Source organism: Podarcis gaigeae (genome assembly GCF_964106915.1).
Source record: "Podarcis gaigeae genome assembly, chromosome: 9".
Classification (NCBI taxonomy): Eukaryota; Metazoa; Chordata; class Lepidosauria; order Squamata; family Lacertidae; genus Podarcis; species Podarcis gaigeae.
The window spans coordinates 12,310,475-12,326,542 of NC_139685.1; the positions used below are offsets into that span (position 1 = coordinate 12,310,475).

The following is a 16,068-nucleotide window of genomic DNA, read 5'->3' on the forward strand; positions in this document are numbered from 1 at the left end:
GACGAGGTCTCACTCGTCATCTTCAGGCTGGTGCTTTCGGCTTCTTGTTACTGGAACAGAGCGGGATCTCAATGTTTGAGTTCCTATAAATACTGTAGAGGGGGTGTGGTGTCTAGCCTCCAATGTTCTGGGCAGAGAGGAAGTTCCCAGGCTAGTGTGCCTTTTCTTCTTTTGTTCCTTAATTACTTGAGAGATACCTTGAGTGATTTCTTGAGTGATCTCCTGAGTACCACTTAGGTGGGTCATTAGGTGTGGATTAGTTGCTAAAGTCTTTGTGTCTTGAACTCTTGAACTTTGTGAAGAGTTTTCCTGAGAAGATGGCTGTATTGCACTTAGTTGTGCTTTGGCTTGGCTTCGTGTATAGGGGCGAGCTGTGGTTTTGTGGCTTGTGTCAGCCAGATCTGTGTAGGGATTGCAGGGGGGTGCAGCATCCGGAGGTGCCACCATGGATTGGCTACTGGATGGTGTCAGTAATTCATCTGTGGAGAGGGTCTGGGTTTGGGTCTGGTGTGGTTGATTGGTGTTGGCGTTCTGTGTGCCTCTGGATCTGGTGTCAGTTTTTGTGGGGAGGGCTAATTTCCAGATGTCTGGCAAGCGGGATGTGTCGTCACGCTTGTTCATGTTGTGAGGGTGTTTCTCTATCTCGATGGCTTCCATGATTATTCTCTTGTGGTGATGTTCCGTGTTAAAGAGCAATTTGGAATCTGCAAAATTAATTTAAATTAATTTAAATTAATTAATTAATTAATTAATTAATTAATTAATTAAATTAATTAATTTAAATTAATTAACTTAGGTGGGTCACCTAATGACCCACCTAAGTGGTACTCAGGAGATCACTCAAGAAATCACTCAAGGTATCTCTCAAGTAATTAAGGAACAAAAGAAGAAAAGGCACACTAGCCTGGGAACTTCCTCTCTGCCCAGAACATTGGAGGCTAGACACCACACCCCCTCTACAGTATTTATAGGAACTCAAACATTGAGATCCCGCTCTGTTCCAGTAACAAGAAGCCGAAAGCACCAGCCTGAAGATGACGAGTGAGACCTCGTCGAAACGTCGCCTAGACACCCCAACTTTTACACGGGAAGACACCCGAGGACACCAAAACCTGCATTCCTGTACCCGTGAAAATCTACGAAAGCAAATATATATATATATATATATATATATATAGTCCTCTGCAACCTGAAAGAGAACAGAAAAAGGCAAACGGTTATCTAGTACAGAATGTGAGGATGAGAAGGAAGAAGGGGAGACGGCAGGCAAAACTCTCTTCTTGAAAAATAATATCCACCTGCCTGATATATCAACTCCTTGCAAAATGTTGCAGAAAAGGACTGACAGAGAAAGTGAGACATTGCTCTGGAAGAACCCACGCTCGCTGCTATATACTCAGGGAACCGAAAAGATAAGAGGACTCTTTTGTACAGCAAGTGGTCTAAACAAATAAATTACAGGCTTGATAACCTTTTGTTTCGAACACTCTGCCATTTGCACGGCTCTTGTTAGGGCTCTTGTCAGGCCCAATATAAATCCCAAATTGTGAAGGCTTTTGTAACTGAGCTATAAAAATTTACTCTGGGGCAGAACCTTAGCAATTGGTTGGGGCGGGGAGCACAGGGAATGACTGAAGCATGGAAAGTGAGGCTGAAAATAAAAACTTGAACTCTTCACTTATACACCCAAGCCTGTCTTGCCTAGTCTACTAAAAATATGAGACATCACAGGCAGTGGCAGAGGAAGGGGGTGACATCACTGCCCCCCCCCCCAGGGCACTCCCAGGTCGCTCCGACTATGGTCACAGGACATACAGCTGCTCCTAGTTTTTCTATAGGCAAGGGCCAATCTGGGGCAGGGGCATCAATCTATTTATGATACGATACGATACAATAATCTTTATTGTCATTGTCCCATACAGAACAACAAAATTGGAAAATCTACATAAGACATTCAAAAACCAGCAATCCTGCTATCCCAACCTGGTTAGCCCCCTAAAAACTGTGATATCCCATTTTTAAATACAATATACTCCCATAGAGACCCCTTACACTGAGTTTAAAACCAAAATCGCATTTGGGTAGAAACTGTTTTTCAGGCAGCTAGTCCTAGTCTTTATAACCCTGTACCTTCTTCCAGAAGGCAGAAGCTGAAAGAGATAATTTCCGGGGTGTGTACTATCCTGCGCTATCTCTGCAGCTTTCTTATGGCACCTGGAAGCATAGATTTGATCCAAGGTGGGAAGAGTGCAGCCAATTATTCTCTCCGCAGTCTTTACAACCCTGGACAGCATTGTTTTTCCCCTGACCATGCAGCTCCCAAACCACACACAGAGACCATACATTAATACACTCTCCACAGTACAATGGTAAAATGCCATCAACAGGTCCTTTGAGAGATGGTTTTTCCAAAGGATGTAGCCCTTTCATGCATGTTCACTCATAATACTCATTTCATGCATGTTCATTCATAATACCCAGTGGGGATCCTGCTAGTGGCACATCTGCTTACATGTTTGGCACACATAATACTTACTAGGACAGGGCAAAGATTTTAAAGGATGTTGAGTCCTGTCTACAGAGTAAAGTGATGGGCAAAACTCCCTTCAGAAGAACTATTACATGGGAGAAGTGCCGTGCAAAAAGGATCTTGGGTTACTCAGAGGCAAACTTTATTTTGCTGGCATTTACAATTGTCCCTGAAGAAGACACAAGCCAATACATGTTGGGCATTTTTCCATTGCAATACATTTGTCTTTTTGCACATGCCATTTCAGATGGGAGAGAGATTGCATGATTTAACGTCCCCTTGTGTCAACATCTCCCTGCTTGTGGAAAACTCTCAATGTTGGGGGAAAATATTCTGGTTTTAATGTATGTACAGTGGTACCTCTGGATGCAAACAGGATCCGTTCCAGAGCCCTGTTCGCATCCTGAAGCGAACGCAACCCGCATCCGTGCGTCTGCGCGGGTCGTGATTCGCTGCTTCCGCGCATGCGTGTGACGTCATTTTGAGCGTCTGCGCATGCGCGAGCGGCAAAACCTGGAAGTAATGCGCTCCGTTACTTCTGGGTCGCCGCAGAGTGCAACCCAAAAATGCTTAACCCGAAGCAACTTCAACCCGAGGTATGACTGTATGTGTCTGGGATTTTTTGCTTACAATGTTTTAAGTCGCTTTGAGTTGTCATGGCAAAAATATATTTAAGAAGCAATAGTAACAATAGGCATGTCCATAGTTTTCATTCTGAAAAGTTAACAGTGAAGACTTAGGAAGGTTTCCTTGCTCTTTTGCATGTATGAGCTCAGAGGTGGGTAGATACAAAATGTATTAATCTGTTAATAAATATTAATCTTCACTGAAACACCAGGAATGATGGGATCTACCACACTGAGCGCCAAGGTCTTCCAAGCCCCGCCCCCCCTTGGTGTGTGGTGGGAAAGAGGGCTGATTATTGTTCTTAATCATTGCAATGAACTTGGTACTTTAACTCAACCAGATTAAACTGAGCTAGGCATTGTACAAGGACACAGTAAACAAATTACCTCTGCTTTTTAAATGCATAAATCCTGAAAGACAAGTAGTAATTGTTGGCTAAAGCAACAAAGCTGGCATGGGCGACAGAAGTAGCAGGCAGAAGACAACAACATTAAAAAGTCAGGTTTTGAAACTATAGGTTGTCTGCCTCCACAGTTTGCAGCTAATCAGTACCTCTAATCAATAGCAAAGACAATTCTCTATTGTGAGAAAGGTCTATTGTGAGAGAGGCTGTTTCCACTATACACTTTTGGAAAGACTCATAGAACGGATGAAACTGTGGCTTCACATTTGACATTTTCTACGACATGGAATTGTGATGCAAATGCCAGACATGACAATAAAAAATTGGTGTGCTTAGGTTGTACTTCATAACCCAATAAATTCAGTCTCAGTTTTCCGGTCTTCCTGCTGAGCTCTTCAGGAGGAAGGGCAGCGTAAGAGGAGGATACAAGAAGGTGATGGCAGCAGAACACAATTTTTTGAATAAAGTTTAAAGTGGTAGATGTTCAGGAAACAAGATCAGAATAGTTGCAGGTCAGGATTGAAGCAAAGGCAGGAACTGATGATGCAATCAATAAAGAAAATTCCAAACACTGAAAGAAATTTGTGGCAAGGAATGAAAATTAAACAGGAACTGTAAACAAGTTCAGCTGGAAATTAAATACCACTGAATTCATTGGGAATCTTCGGTAAGCTTATATCTAGGCTTAGTTAGAGCTATGCATGTTTATGTAGAAGTAAATCCCACAGAGATCAGTCATTGCTAAGAGAGTGTGCATTAAGTCCGAAAGGGACAAAAATAGATTTTATTATTATTATGAATATTGATTAAGGGACCGTTGAATGTATACATAGTTGAGGAGTGGATGTAACCAAAACAGCAAAGGTGAGATAAAGCAGCAGGAGCTTACTTTTAATGTTCAGCTCTTAATGAAATTTTTAGGTTTATCCAGAGTGTAAACTGATTGGCCTACTAAACTGAAAGTTATGAAATACATTTCTGGACAGAAAACCCACCCATTCCATATGACATGGATCACAAGGTGCACGCTCTCTCTCACTCACTCACTCACTCCCTCTCTCTGTGTGTAATAAACTTTATTAAAGGCTAACCCAAATAAATAGACATTTGGCAGAAGCATACCCTCCAAGTGTCCCTATTTTCCAGCGACAGTCCCAGAATTATGAATGCCATCCCAGCTTCTGACTTGATCCCAGAATGTCCCTGTTTTCCCTGCCAGTGCTGCCACCACTGAGCTCGGGGAAGAGGATGAGCCAGCGCTTGTCCGGAGTGACAGCAGTGGCCGTGAGGGAGCATCTCGTTGCCTCGCCATGGCCACTGCTGCCAGCCTCCTCCCTTGGGCTGCTCACAGCAGCTGCTGGAGACCAGGTGAGGTGTCTTATCTTGCCCCTTTCTAAAATTCATTTATTGGTGAGTAAATCCACCATGCTTTTGAATTATGGTGCTGGAGGAGACTCTTGAGAGTCCCGTGGACTGCAAGGAGATCAAACCTATCCATTCTGAAGGAAATCAGCCCTGAGTGAGCACTGGAAGGACAGATCATGAAGCTGAGGCTCCAATACTTTGGCCACCTCATGAGAAGAGAAGACTCCCTGGAGAAGACCCTGATGTTGGGAAAGATGGAGGGCACAAGGAGAAGGGGACGACAGAGGACGAGATGGTTGGATAGTGTTCTCGAAGCTACCAGCATGAGTTTGACCAAACTGCGGGAGGCAGTGGAAGACAGGAGTGCCTGGCATGCTCTGGTCCATTGGGTCACGAAGAGTCGAACATGACTAAACGACTATACAGCAACAACAAATCTACCAGAGAATGAAATAAAAATAAAATCGGGATTAAGGGGTTTGGTGTATGATAGGAAATGTTTGGGGAGGGGGACAGAAAATGGAGTGTCAAGGAGGGTCAGATTGGCGGGGGGAGTGAGAAATTCTCATCTGAGGAATGTTGGAGGGTATGCAAAAGGAGCCATTGTGTTCCATGCTTTGGTGGATAAAAATACCTTAACTGTAGAGGAAGGCACTTGTTAGTTATTTGACGATATATAGGTCAAGGCCTACTCAAAAATATGACTGTGCTAATAAAGGTCTACTGCCCTTCCCATTAAACCTTGGAAGCTCCCTTATACGTACTTTCTAATTTAATCATAGAGAGACTATAATTCCATCTGAAGAGAAGAACCAGTCCAGAGACCATCAACCTCTCCTAATAAAATTATCTCTTAAATGCTTGCTTGAAATATATTCCCATGACATAAGTATTCTGAAGAAAGCTGTCATGCTTGGTCCATATTTGCTTTCAAATAAACTTGCAATGGATTTTGTTTATTTTCAAATCCAATGGTCCTTTCCTCTACTGCATGCCATCCATCATAAAAATGTGGGGTACGGATTAGCTTTCAGACTCCTTTCAGCTCTTATAATTTACAGTGTCACGATGAGCATATGCAAAAGGAGGGAAAACACGAATTTTCTCATATTTCCACTCTTTAATATGGCATTTTGTACAAATGAAAAGCAGGAAGCTTAGGCGGTGGCTGCCAAATTTAATGATATCAGGTGCAGCTGAAATGTCTTAGTACATCCCAAAGTTATGCAGAATAAAGAACTACTTATTTGAATTGCATCCAAGCCTCTATCTCCAGGGCAATCCAAGACTAGATTTGTTTGTATGTTTTCACTAAATGCCACTGTGCCATATGAGATAAGAGATTGTATTTGAAATAACAGCCACTTCCAATTTTTGGCTTCCATGTAGAGCAGGGTTTATCAATTTTGATCATGCTTATCCAGAATTAGTTGTCAGGTTTCAGTTGCTGGCAGAAATCAGACAACAAAAATTCAACATTAGTACTGAATGATTAATCCGGCCTTGTGGAAGAAGAAAGCACAAACAATTATGCTGTGATTGGGATTGACTGCATTTCAAATATCAGCACTTCTATATTATAATAGCATGTATTAACAAAACAGGGCTGACATTAAAAGGAATCAGTCTAAGAATGCATTGGGCAGGGTGAGGGATGCTAACCTGTATGCAAATCGGCAAAAATGTGGTGCTAGTTATTTACACACAGAAGAGTGATTAGCCGTGCCAATATGAGACTGTCAGGGAACTGCCATCAGCTCAGAGGCGACAGGTGGAAGGGCAGTTGTGTTACAGGGAGCCTCCGAATATCTCGTGAAGCAGTTCTTCCTCTGGCAAGGAGGGAAGCCCCGCCTCCGGTGGGAAAGGGGCGCAGGGATCAGAAGATGCTAGAGAGAGCCTCAACACCGAGCCTGAGCAAAGCGGAGGGGAGGCAAGTCCCCCTTTGCCAGCGCCCACTCTGCACAGTAGGTTTGGGCGCAGAGAGGGGAAGAGAAGGATGGGGGTCACATGACTGTTATGCTGGGGAAGGTATAAGGACCGCCCACTCCCAGATTCTGCTAGCGACTGAGCAGACATGGACTTGCGATGTTCTGCACTGTAAATAGTTTGTACAGATAATAAAGCCTGGAAAAGACAGGTTGGGGTCTTGCCTGTTTGCTCTCAAGCAACCACACCAGCACCTGGCAGAGACTGTATTGAAGGAATGGGTTTCCCAAATCTAAAGCCTGACTGTGCAGTCAGTCTGAAACAGGCCCCAAAATCCCCATTTTTCCTTCTCCAAGGGTGCATTAGCTAAAAACCATTAACTTGAGCTCTTGAGCAAATGTATAACAGGAACCCAGCAGTATAAACAAAGCTCTCTCCTTTATCAGTCCGTGATGCCTAATGAATGGCCTTGTCAGTTCCGAAGTGGAGACGGGACGGCAGAGCTGGGGCTTATCTTATCTAATGGGTTGTAGATATCCTGACACAGACCTTGCAAGGGGATGGCGCCAGGAGTGCTCTTTGAGTTGGTGACCTTCTTACCCCAAGATAAGGAATACAGGAACAGGAACATCCTTTTATGGTCAAGAGTACAGGAACAGGAACATCTGTTTATGGTTAGTATTACTTTGGTTATCCAATAATAAAAAATCAGCAATATTATGCAAAGCAACAGTACAACAAAGTTCTTAGGAGATACACCAATGATCTGGATGTCATAGTTATTAGCATTTGCCATGGGCTTACCAACATACCTCCAACTATATAACTACTACTACTACTACTACTATAAGCTCAAATCCCTGCATTCACCAATACATTCTAAAAGGAGAATGAGATAGAAGAATGGAAGCCTCTTTTCCAAGACACTGCACAGATTTTGGTGCAATACTGGCTTATACCTACACATGCCAGCCTACATTCATGAAATGTATGCCTATGTTTAGGCATAGGAACAAAATATGTCCTTTTGCTATTAGTTCTGCACTTAGAGAAGGCAGTCCAATCAATGGTGCCAGCTTGTTTGGGTCACACTGCAGCTCCCCCACTCAGTAATGGGAGACACAAACTTAGAAGAGAACATGGAAGAACCATAGGGATGTACAGGGAACATGCCAACACACTCCAATGTTTCAAAAAAAAAACCAGAGATTAAGGGAAGCAGACAGGGAGGGTCTCAAGCATAATACAATGGCTGGAATGGATCAGCAGCTTGCATCTATCTCAGGAATCGGCAGTGGGGTGATTGGCTCTGGCAGTGAGTGAGGAGGGACGCCCTCCTCTCTGCAGGCAGAAGCTGCAGAAGAAGAGGAGTTTGGATTTGATATTCCACTTTATCACTACCCTAAGGAGTCTCAAAGCGGCTAACATTCTCCTTTCCCTTCCTCCCCCCTCAACAAACACTCTGTGAGGTGAGTGGGGCTGAGAGACTTCAGAGAAGTGTGACTGGCCCAAGGTCACCCAGCAGCTGCATGTGGAGGAGTGGAGATGCGAACCCGGTTCACCAAATTATGAGTCCACTGTTCTTAACCACTACACCACACTGGCTCTCTCACCCTAGATCCAATCCATACACAGTGTTATTTCATGTCCTTTCCCATACCCTCTGTCTTCAAGGAACTTGGCTCACCATTTAAGTGAACTGGAAAGTCCTCACAGATTCTTACTCGATCTTCATTACTGGTCTCCTGGAATACCAGATGTTCCTTAAGGTCATGGTTGTGGGCCCAGGCGCAGTGAGCTCACCATAGATGGGGTTGGGGGTAGATACCGCTCTTAACCACTACACCACACTGGCAAATCCCTTGCAGCCTTTTTATTCTCTCTCTCTGTCTCTGTCTCATGGCTCTCTCCATCCAAGCTCCACTCACCACCTTTTGTGGAGAGAGATCTGCAGGGATGACCAAGCAAGGCCTCAACGCTCCAGATCTGCCCAGCCTCTGGTCATATTGGCACTGGGCTTTTCGACTACAGGAAAAGTCTCCTGTTTTGGCAACTCTAGTTGTGGTTGTTTTATTAGCTTTTTGCCTCTTTGCCTCTTCCTTGCCCTAGTTGTCTGCCTTGTCATTGACTCCCCACTCCGCTGTTCCTTCGTTGAAATAAATAAATATACATCCCAGTGTGCACACCCTAATTAAATGTGCTGCACTTGCCTATGGGAAGTGCGTATTGAAAGAGGTAATGTCACTTCCAAGAAATAGCCTCTCTCTATGGGACTCAAACGCTAACAATAGTTTCATTCCAATTATCTGAACATCTTACATCAGGCATAGGCAAACTAGGCCCTCCAGATGTTTTGGGACTACGACTCCCATCATCCCTGACCACCGGTCCTGTTAGCTAGGGGTGATGGGCAGTGGCGTAGCGTGGGTTGTCAGCACCCGGGGCAAGGCAAGTAATTTGCACCCCCTAACCCGTGGATTTGTGCCCCCTAACCCTAACCCCCAGATGTTGCGCCCGGTGCGGCCGGGCCCCCCTGCGCACCCCCCACGCTACGCCACTGGTGATGGGAGTTGTAGTCCCAAAACATCTGGAGGGCCGAGCTTGCCTATGCCTGTCTTACATCCACAAGTCTTTCCCACAAACAACGATGCCTTGTGTCAGGGGCTCAGGAGCAGAGGCACAGGGAAGAGAGGAAATGGAGAGCGAAGGGGAAGAATCCGAGGGGAGCGTAGGAGATGACAGTGGCCCGAGGGATTCCATGAGCCTCTCCAGTGAATCGGAAGATTCACAGAAGGGGGCGCCAGTGGCCAGGGGTAGGGGGTTCCCAAGGGGAACGCCCCAGGAGCAAGGGGGCAGCAGGGACTCCCAGAGCAGTAGTTGGAAATCAGGACCAGCTTGCCCACCAGAGCAGAGTGGGGGGGAAGAGTCCCAAGTATCGGGGCCAGTGCATTCCCCACCAGGGAGAGAAGACGAGGCAGAGCTGACCACGCCTGCATCGGAGAGTCGGACAACGGAGGGGAGGTCAGATCCGGCCAGTATCCCGGAAGAGGGAAGCAGTGACAGAAGTAGTGTAACGGTTAGGAGAAAGGTCACTGGGTTGGCGCGAGAGGCAAGTTCAAATGTACAGGAGCGCGGGATAGCAGAGAATGAGGATTGGGAACCGGGTCCCAAAGCCCGCCGGAGGCAGGGGGAGGAGCTCAGCGATTCAGCGTCGGAAGAGTCCAGAAAGGGCAATGCCCCAGCGGGCAGGAGGACCCAGAGGAGGAGAGAGCAGCGGAAAAGGTGGAGCAGGGCCAGGATCTTAAACTGGTGTCAGAGGGGAGGAGACTCAGACGGGACTTCGCCGATCTAGGGATTAAGACGTAGGGCTGCACGCTGCGGCTTTGAAATGGAAACTGAACTTCAATAAAGACTTTTGTACATTACGACAGCCTAGCGTTGGTTCTCTGTGAGCTGGGACCTAGAGGCAGCTCTAACACCTTGCTTTAGGTTTACAAACCACATATTTGCAGGAAAAAGGGGAGCAAAGCCATGGTCAAAATGTGACCCTAGAACTCATGCAACAAACCTACCAACCAATCCACCAGCAGTGTCCCTTAAAAATAGTATTTCATGATTTTCAGACAGTGACATGATTTTTAGCACAGAACAACCTCATACACATCAAAATCTTTTCCATATGTGAAAGGATTGGTGAAATGCACAGCACTTCAGAGATTCAAATGCACACACAACAGCATTAGTGATCAGGATTCACTTTGGTCTTTCCGTGAGTCAATCAGCAAAAGTATCTCTGAGCCAAACTGAATCAGGCTGTTTAAAAATAGCAGAGAAGCATTAAACTCTGTTACACTGGTCTCAGTGGATAGCTTTGGTTTTGGTCTGTCTGATCAGATCTCCTATTGTTCCTTTCATTGTTCGTATTTCTAATTCATTAGTATAGCACAGCACGCTATATGTAAGAGGATGTTGCAACCTAATGAAGATTTTCCCGTCTCTCCCTTTCAAAACAAAAAAAGCTGGCTCACTTTTGTTGTTGTTGTTCTGTTTTTAATGGTATGGTGAAAGATTTTCATCTTGTCAGTTTTTATTTTCCTCCCATTGACATTATCTCTTAATTAAAAGAAAAGATAAATAGATTCGAGCAGGTGCTGTAGCTGATATGAAACATAGCTGTTGTTTTTTTAAAGTCCAGTCAGACAGACAACAGCTGAGTTTTCCAGTCAGCCAATTTTTGTAGCAAAATATACTCAGCAGTAAGAGAGGGTATATATGTATGTCTGGGCGGCATCGGCAGGAGAGTGGGGGTGTACTCTTCAATTCTGGAGTATTTTTTCCCTTGAACCTAAAATCCCAGCTAATAGCAGTTCACAGAAAGGACCAGAAGGCAAGTTTTTTCTCCATCTCTGCTATCTGTGCCCCGGGTAAGAAGGGATTTTGCATTTCATACATCATTTACTACATGCAACCATAGCTTTTCCATTGGGCCCTCCTGTCCCACTCTTCAGCAGTGCCACCCCTAGAGCTGCAGGGCTGTGAATTTTGCTCATAAGGGGGAGGTTTTTGCAAGTGTGTTTTTTCACAGAAAAACTCCTCAGAGAAAGTCTTCTTCAGATGCATTAAAAAGTAAGCAACTTAGTGCTATAAGGAACAGAGGCTGAGGCATGCACTAAATATTGCGATACTTCTGATAGAACCTGTAAAGCACCTTCGGAAACTGAAGTCAATGCATTCAAACAAATAAACACAGACACAGCACAAATGCTTCCCATCAGCTGTTCATTGCTGTGCTCAAAGATCAATGACCTACTGAGCGTCTGAGTGTACACTCAGTTGGAAACCTGGGCCAGCACCCAAGATTATATGCAATAAACACAACACACAAGAAGGATCAACAATACCATGGGCATTTTACGTTCTGCTCTACACAAATTCACCCAACTGGCGAAGTATTTTGATTTCAGTGCCTTTGATCAAACATAGTGAGGGCCAATTCACATATTATACAGACACAAATCTGGATTTGTTACTGAAAATATACTCAATAGGCACTGCAGTTAATCAGAACTCTGTGATGAGTATACTGCCTGTACACATCTTTGTCAACATTCACACATTCCATTCTTTATGTACATTTAACGCATCTTAAATTTCCACCCCTAATATATTAAGTGTGGTGGCCCTTGGAATAACCCTAAAAAATTGACATCTTTTGAATTTTATTATTATTTTGGTCACAGACCAGTTCCAGCCCACATACAATATCAAGGAAGTCATAAAACATGATAGGGATACATTTGAATTTGCAATTAGGTATAACAGTAACAATACAGATATAGCAACAGTTTAAAAATATATAAATTAAAACTTAGTCACTAACATATAACCTAAAATTATTATTTAAGGCCTTAATCATTATGATAGCACAGCTTGTTCCCTAAGTTTTATGGCAATCTCACAGAATTTGGCTACCCTTAACGTGATCTCAGGATCCTTGTCCTCTACCAGGGATTTTAGACATTGAAGTTCGGATTCATTTGGAGATTTTTGCATAGCAGGGGTAATAAATACCGAGTGTATATCCCTGTAGAAATGGCAGTGTAACAAGGCATGAGAGACAGTTTCTACCTCCATCAAGTTGCAGACTCGTTCCATGTATGGATTACCCTCGAATCTGCCCTGCAATAATTCAGATGGCAGCACACTGGGAGTCTGACATCTCTGCTTAAAACTGCCCTGGAGTTATTTACAAAGGGCAGTATAGAAATTTATTGGATACATGAATAATTAAAAAAACAACAACCAACCTGTTTGGGGAGTCCCAATGAGGGGGAAAAAACATTTTAGGTCTTTTAAGGATTTTGCAAATGTTTCTTTTTAGAAGTGGTCACACTGGAAAAGTGACCAACAGATTGAATATCTACATGAGGTTCCACACACCCTTACAAGACTGGACTCCAGAAGCAAAAGTGGAGGATGCAGAGGAGGAGGGACAGGTGGAACAAACAGAGAAGCAGAAGTCCAACTCATAAAACAACTCAAAAGTCTGTCATACGATTTGTCCTACAATCTGACCCACTACTCTGAAGGATCTCCGATAGAGAAGACTCTTGCCTTCCTTACTGAGACATTATTCAGCTTCACTCCAAGTCAGTACCACCAAACTAGACCTCGGAACAAACAGGCATAGTTATAGCCACACCAGTGGTGAGCAGAACACTTGCTTCCATAGCAAACATCTCTGGGTCCCTAGAGGCTCCTTGGTCAGACCAGTGCTGTAGTCTCTGAAGTGTGCTTAGGGGCAAAGTTTGTGGGGGTGCTTCCTACAATCTGCCAACAGAAGTCTGCTTATGCATCTTATTACCAAACACACACAAACACAACAGGTGCAGCTCAAATTCTTTAACCAAGTTTTTCCACATACCGGTACCTAGTGTTCTAGCTGTATTGTGTCCACAAATTATTCAACAATTTAAAGGTGTTGTTTTTTTACCTGTGCACTGTTGAAAAGAATGTTGCATTCCTTCATCGGGAGATCAGCACTGGAAAGAGGCTACAAAAAAACAAAAGCAAAAATTAGGACAAAGGTATATCAACTGAACGACAGATAGCAGATTTGAACTTGAGTCTGAAATGTTGGAACCTGGAATACTCCACCAACAGAGATTTAGCAGGTGCCTTCTGCTTCAACTTTTAAATACCTGCTGAAAACTTCTCTATTCTGCCAGGCTTATGCAGGCAATTAAGAATATACCTTTCCACAATGCTGAGTCAATTGCTGATCTTAACTTTTAAATATGGTTTTATTGTATTGCATTGTACAACTGTCATAAACTGCCCCTCTGATTTTTTTTATGAATAATAATATACAAATGTTTTTTATGAATCAATGAGGCAGAGATACCTGTTGTTTATGGTCACTGAAGGTTGTTCACTGAGGTACCTATGTATCTTTGTCCTAAGACCAAACTAGACATGACACACGGTGTGCAATGATTAGGACTTTGGGCCTATGGGCTTTGAAGATCAGGGGAAATGTACTCTTAGCAAAGTTTTCAACCCTTACCCCTTATCCATTTTGTGATCTAAATTTACACCTACCCTAGGCCTACTTTCTCATGAAGATCTGACTCGTTTGCTATCTTGAAAAATGAGAGCCAGTGTGGTGTAGTGGTTAAGAGCGGTAGTCTTGTAATCTGGGGAACCGGATTCGCGTCTCCGCTCCTCCACATTCAGCTGCTGGGTGACCTTGGGCCAGTCACACTTCTCTGAAGTCTCTCAGCCCCACTCACCTCACAGAGTGTTTGTTGTGGGGTAGTGATAAAGCGGGATATCAAATCCAAACTTCTTCTACTTGAAAAATGTCTTAAATGAGATAACCAGCGCGTGCACAATTTTCTTGAATTCTGTTATATATTTATGCTGGTTCAAATGTTTCAGTCCAAGACAACAGCTCTCCTGGTGCCCACCACACAAAGATCCTCACAAAGATCAAGCAAAGGTGAAGCAGCTTGAATGTTTCCCTTCTAGAGTTAAAGATTTTGTTCACATGTAATGCTAAATCATGGTTTACTGCTACTTCCATGATCTCAGATAAGCCTGAGTTAGAACAGCCCTTCCTGTCTCTATAATGGGAGCACTGTGGTTCAGCTCACAATCCAGTTTAACATTCACCCGGAAATTCAGTGGGTAAAGGTAAAGGTAAAGGTACCCCTGCCCGTACGGGCCAGTCTTGACAGACTCTGGGGCTGTGCGCCCATCTCACTCAAGAGGCCAGGGGCCAGCGCTGTCCGGAGACACTTCCGGGTCACGTGGCCAGCGTGACATCGCTGCTCTGGCGAGCCAGAGCCGCACACGGAAACGCCGTTTACCTTCCCGCTGGTAAGCGGTCCCTATTTATCTACTTGCACCCAGAGGTGCTTTCGAACTGCTAGGTTGGCAGGCGCTGGGACCGAGCAGCGGGAGCGCACCCCGCCGCAGGGATTCGAACCGCCGACCTTTCGATCGGCAAGTCCTAGGCGCTGAGGCTTTAAGATTGCAGTTCTAGACTGAAGTCTTATACAGTCCTACCTTGGAAGTCAAACGGAATCTATTCTGGAAGTCCGTTCGACTTCCAAAACGTTTGGAAACCAAAGCACAACTTCTGATTGGCTGCAGGAAGCTCCTGCAGCCAATTGGAAGCCACGGAAGCTCCATCGGACGTTCAGGTTCCAAAGAACGTTCGCAAACGGGAACACTCAGTTCCGGATTTGCAGCATTCAGGAACCAAAACGTCCAAGTACTAAGGTGTTCGGGATCCAGGGTACGACTGTACACACTTACCTATCTCACTCAACACAATGGGGTTTACTTCTGAGTAGACACCAAAAGGATTGTGGGGTTAGCTACGCTTGAGCTAGAAATGTACACTATTCTTAACTTTTTGTAATAATGTAACCCTGCATCAAAAAGTCATAGCAGGTTATTTTAAAAGGGAGAAAAATTAACATGTGTAAAATATGTAGAAGACTGCTCCTCACAAGAAGCAATATATGCTGGCAACAAAGAACAAAAGGATACATGGAAATGTGTCAGTTTAATAAGAAACAGCTCCACTTCTGCAAAGATCTAGGACATGAGCTAGACTCAGCATAGCAGAGCTACAGAGAGTGTGCAATATTAACTATTAGCCATGTATCTTCCAAAGACGCAAGCCCGTGAAATTCCAGCATCCTCAATCCATCACCCTCAATCTGAAAGTGCTTTACGTGGCCATGAGACCCACTGAAATCGATGAGACTTACTTTCACTTGGAATAAAATGCAGAGGTATTTGTTCACACTGCTGTTATTGTGCACAGAAATGGTTGCCTGTGGCTGGGGTGGGGATGCTGGAAGTTGCCTCCCTTCTCCCTGATTGCACTTAATCTGATCTGCCCCTTTAGCGTTATACCTCCAAGCGGCACACTATAAATATTATGCCCCTTAGTATGTAGGCAAACAGGCTGGCAAAACACTAAATTGACTCAGTTGATTAGTTTTTGTCAGTTACAATGCACATTTATCTATAAATGCAATCCTCTGTAAGATCGATATGTTTATTGAGTTCATTTTTCAATAAAGTTTGAGATGTCCTCAATTAATAAGTTGAAACATAACCTATAAAAGCTACTCATCCAGCACGATCTCCAGCCTGCCCCACTATACAGGAGAGAAGCACAAACTGGACAATTTTACAT

General features: G+C 44.1%; 1 protein-coding gene across 2 annotated transcripts in view; it reads right to left on the reverse strand.

Moving 5' to 3' along the window:
- The window catches only part of PPARGC1A (PPARG coactivator 1 alpha), a 658,152-nt gene that overhangs the window by 405,965 nt on the left and 236,119 nt on the right, over window positions 1-16,068 (reverse strand). For both annotated transcript variants that reach the window (XR_014567979.1, XM_083754902.1), the window contains exon 2: window positions 13,345-13,404. Coding sequence is in view for 1 of the 2 variants with exons in the window: in XM_083754902.1 (XP_083611028.1) it covers window positions 13,345-13,404 (60 nt within the window). In the remaining variant the exon portion in view is untranslated. The remainder of the gene's footprint in view (window positions 1-13,344; window positions 13,405-16,068) is intronic.